General features: G+C 45.1%; 1 protein-coding gene across 4 annotated transcripts in view; it reads left to right on the forward strand.

The window, feature by feature from the left end:
- Nucleotides 1–4,322, forward strand: part of trim36 (tripartite motif containing 36) — a 40,785-nt gene extending 36,463 nt beyond the window's left edge. For 3 of the 4 annotated variants that reach the window (XM_084390512.1, XM_084390513.1, XM_084390514.1), the window contains one exon: nucleotides 2,469–4,312. In XM_084390512.1, coding sequence (XP_084246638.1) covers nucleotides 2,469–2,811 — 343 coding nt within the window. In that variant the 3' untranslated portion in view covers nucleotides 2,812–4,312. Of the gene's footprint in view, nucleotides 1–2,468 lie in introns of all 4 variants that reach the window. The other variant, XM_084390515.1, reaches the window with a different exon arrangement.
- Nucleotides 4,323–4,854: the final 532 nt, after the last annotated feature.

Consider the following 4,854-nt stretch of genomic DNA (forward strand, 5'->3'; position numbering starts at 1 on the left):
TTCACCCCCCCCACACACACACACACACACACACACAGCAGTTATACCCTTCACCAAGGTCTAAGCTACGTTCTTGCTTCAGGTTGAATGACTCTCATTGGCTAAGAAGTAGATAAACAGTAATTTTCCACACATATACAGATAGACTGAGACACATCTCCATCGATTATGCAGACACTCGGACCCTGAAGTTTGGCACGTTGTGACCTTCCAGGTCGCAGATCTGGGTTGTTGGGTGCCAGCCTGTCCAGAACTCAGTCAATCTCCTATAATGCCAGTTGTTCCTTAACCTGTAACCAAGAAGACTAACACACACACACACACACACACACACACACAGCTTCTTCAAGGTTGGATTTGGCCAGGCTCTAACTATAAATAGGAGAGTCTTCTCAAAACATCAAGATAATGCGTTCTTTCTCTCAAGGAGAGGACACTTTAATATAACACAGTAAAGTAAAGCTTTAACTGAGAAATGGTCCCTTAAACTATAGACTTCAATGACCACAGCTGTCAGGGTACCCTAGAAAAGCAGATGTGTGTATTGACATGTTAAAGAAGTCCATAATTCATCTCTGGAAGCCGGGCTAAACGAGCAAGCACTGTTTCTGCATTCCTGACATCAAACACAGACATTAGAGACCACATCAGTGATCACACCCTAACCCACCCTAACATCAGTGATCACACCCTAACCCACCCTAACATCAGTGATCACACCCTAACCCACCCTAACATCAGTGATCACACCCTAACCCACCCTAACATCAGTGATCACACCCTAACCCACCCTAACATCAGTGATCGCACTGGTAACCCTAACCCTAACATCAGTGATCACACCCTAACCCACCCTAACATCAGTGATCACACTGGTAACCCTAACCCTAACATCAGTGATCACACCCTAACCCACCCTAACATCAGTGATCACACCCTAACCCACCCTAACATCAGTGATCACACCCTAACCCTAACATCAGTGATCACACCGGTAACCCTAACATCAGTGATCACACTGGTAACCCTAACCCTAACATCAGTGATCACACCCTAACCCACCCTAACATCAGTGATCACACCCTAACCCACCCTAACATCAGTGATCACACCCTAACCCACCCTAACATCAGTGATCACACCCTAACCCACCCTAACATCAGTGATCACACCCTAACCCTAACATCAGTGATCACACCGGTAACCCTAACATCAGTGATCACACTGGTAACCCTAACCCTAACATCAGTGATCACACTGGTAACCCTAACCCTAACATCAGTGATCACACCCTAACCCACCCTAACATCAGTGATCACACCCTAACCCACCCTAACATCAGTGATCACACCGGTAACCCTAACCCTAACATCAGTGATCACACTGGTAACCCTAACCCTAACATCAGTGATCACACCCTAACCCACCCTAACATCAGTGATCACACCCTAACCCTAACATCAGTGATCACACCGGTAACCCTAACATCAGTGATCACACCCTAACCCACCCTAACATCAGTGATCACACCCTAACCCACCCTAACATCAGTGATCACACCCTAACCCACCCTAACATCAGTGATCACACCCTAACCCACCCTAACATCAGTGATCACACTGGTAACCCTAACATCAGTGATCACACTGGTAACCCTAACCGACACTGGTAACTTCTATAACAGAGTAAAATCTCATAAGCCTAGAGAAGTCATTCAGCTCATGTGATGTTTAGGAGGAAAAATATTGATTAATACCTTGATTATAATCACTCATTACATATACATTGAAGCAGCAGTGGATTCCAGAATCACCCCTTCAACGTAAATGACATTTGTATGTATTCTTAATAAAAGATATAGATTGTACTGAATGTCAGCTGGTATTAGAGTCCACATGTCATGCAGACCAGAAGCTCTGCCTCTCGCAGGTCGAGAGCGTCGGTCCAGAGTCTGCGATGCTGATTGCGAATGTTCTATAGAAATATGTTTTTGGGAAACACAGACTAGTTGAACTGCTGATAACGACAGAACTTGTGACCATAGTTGGCTAACGAAGCTTTAGGGAAACGCACCCCAGGGCTGTATCATGACATCATCCTCATTATAATCACTGCATCTGTGAACGGCGAACACCTGCGGCGCGGATCACGCGGAGACGCTACCGGCCTCTTCACTTTAATAACGTAATATCAGGTTTAGATACTCTTTCTCGTTCTCTGAGAATAGCTAGTCCAGCTGATGAACGATAAAAACATTGACAGCCAATCAGAATCATCCTGCTTTTAAAGCGACAGACAACCAAACTTGTCGCTGGTGTGCCGCTGATATAGTTATCGTTCTTGGTGCGAACAGGCCTTTACACACCATCCGTTTGCAGTTTTACATTCATTTAGTGTTTGTTGAATAAGCAAAGCTGTTTCTGATTCGCATTTGTCCAGGATCTGAGTGTGTGCAGTTTCTCCCACAGGTACGATCACGACAGCGGGCACGACAGCGGCAGCGAGGACGCGTGTTTCGAGGTGTCTCAGCCCTTCACCCTGCTGACGGTGGGCATGGGCCGGCTCTTCATCCCCAAGGCCTCGCTCGGCGCCGGAGACATGGGCCGGGTTCTGCCCGCACCGCACCGGATCGGGGTCCTCCTGGACTACGACGCCGGCCGCGTGTTCTTCTACGACGGCGACAGCATGCGCTGCCTGTACGAGCGGGCGGTGGACTGCTCCGGCACCATGTTCCCTGCGTTCGGGCTCCTGGGCGGCGGCTCGGTCCATCTGGAGGAGTTCCTCACGGCCAAGCGCCTGTCCTACATGTGAGGGTCCGGGGTCCGGTGTCTGTTAGTCCTGTAACTGTGTAATGCTCCTCGCTCCTCGTCCCGCAGTAACCGTACATCATGGGTCGCTGTGCAGTTATACAAGTGAATCTGGTCGAAGAGCCAATCCGATCTCGAGTGCCTTCAGTGACCTCAGCCGAGCGGAAGCTTCACACACACCATCAGGGTTCACACAGCGCACCTTAATACACCCAATATAATGCAAAGCCTCACAATGTCACTTTCTGAACCGTGTGCACTGACACTGTTGATCACTGACCGTCGTTTACACAGTTAGAGGAGCTTTAGGTCAGGAATGACAAGCGATATGATTTGTACACAAGAATTCACTACTGAACACATGATTGTGCACTATTAGTTTTATTGTAGCAGCACCTGCACACTTAGAAATGTTTAACAGTAAATAAACACATCAGTCTGTCCTAGAACATCATGTAGATATGATTGTGCGCTGGAGTTTTTGTAATCCGGAGTGAAACGCATGAAACACCTTTATATAACGTAGCCTCTGAATCAAACCGGTGCTGACCACACGAGACGGACTCAACACCTGAGATGCACTCACTGTATGCACTAACCCTGCCAAGGCAAGCGTCTTGACTGGACTAATATGGCCTTATTGAGTAATCGCGGCCGCGGCTTCATTGAGCAGATTAATGGCTATAAAGGGATTGGACTGACTCCTGTGGGATCTCTCCGTGCTCTTCTACCTCTGACTGGAGTTTGCTCTGCTAGTTTATCATGTAGTTGTGCTGCACAAGTCTTGTGATGTGATTCTTCTGAAGAGGAACCGCCTGTTTACGGAGGATAAAAACATGTCGGAGAATTAGGGACGTCGTATTTCCTGATTAATGTGTGATATATGGGTTATTTCCCTCTTTATCCTTGCTAATCAATTAATCAATGAGTGCAAATAAGGAGACTCGTCTTCTAAACACTTTAGACGGTTAGATGGAGCTTTTACATGTTTGTGATCATTTTAAAAAGTGTATGTATAAAGTCTGTGGTTTGAGGACTCGTGTGTGTGTGTGTGATCTGATCTTTTATGAGTTCCACCATTTCTCTTTATTTTTGTTGTTGCTAAATCTATATAATTTCATTTTCACGTTTTCACGCTCACCATCAGAACGGTTTATTTTGTTGATGAGTTTATGCACCTGTACACTTGCTCCAGGTGTGTGTCGAGTCACAGAACGTGTGTGTGTGTGTGTGTGTGTGTGTGTGTTGGAAGCCTGTAACCAAATGTTTTGCTAGTTTGTTGTTCATGTTAAACAGGGTCTGTAATCGGTACTGAGCAAGTCCTGCTGAAGTTCTCCAGTTAGCACTTTAGAGCATGTCAGCCACTGAGCTCGATGCAATATCATGTAGAACAGAGAGGTGGCGCTGTACGATGCTTTAAGTGTCTGTCTCTGTCACTGCATCTGTGTGCTTTTATTATTAATGTACTGTGGGCTTTTGTATTAAATAAATGAATGTCCTTTTAGGATCTGTGTCAGTCCTGTTGTTTCCTTCACCCCAAAGAACTATTTCAATATCAGAAGTAGAAATGCTGTGAGCAACATGTGTATTTAATCACTTTCCCTGAGTATAGTATGATGATATATATTATATTTATATTTATATTTGATGAAAGATGAGATGAGAATAAATGAATAAATGAAAGTCTACAGTGCCTGAGGCTGAAGAAGGAATTAAATAAGTTGTCCAGGTCTGAAGAGACACAAGTGCAAATAAGATAAAGAGAGTTTTTTAGTTGGTTTCATTTGGTCTCACAAAGCAAAGCTAGCATCGTATAAAAGACTAGCATCGTATAAAAGTATCTGCTAAGTACAGGTAAAGATCTTGATTAATGTAAGATTACTAGCCAAGTCGCATTCTTTACATTAGGGATGACAATAAGATGAGTCAGTTCTTCATGCTTCTGAGACGGTGACATCACTGTTCCCCTCGGGACCCGTTATATATACTGGACCCGTTATATACAGTGGGTACGGAAAGTATTCAGACCCCTTTAAATTTTTCACTC

Source organism: Rutilus rutilus (genome assembly GCF_951802725.1).
Source record: "Rutilus rutilus genome assembly, chromosome: 19".
Taxonomy (NCBI): Eukaryota; Metazoa; Chordata; class Actinopteri; order Cypriniformes; family Leuciscidae; genus Rutilus; species Rutilus rutilus.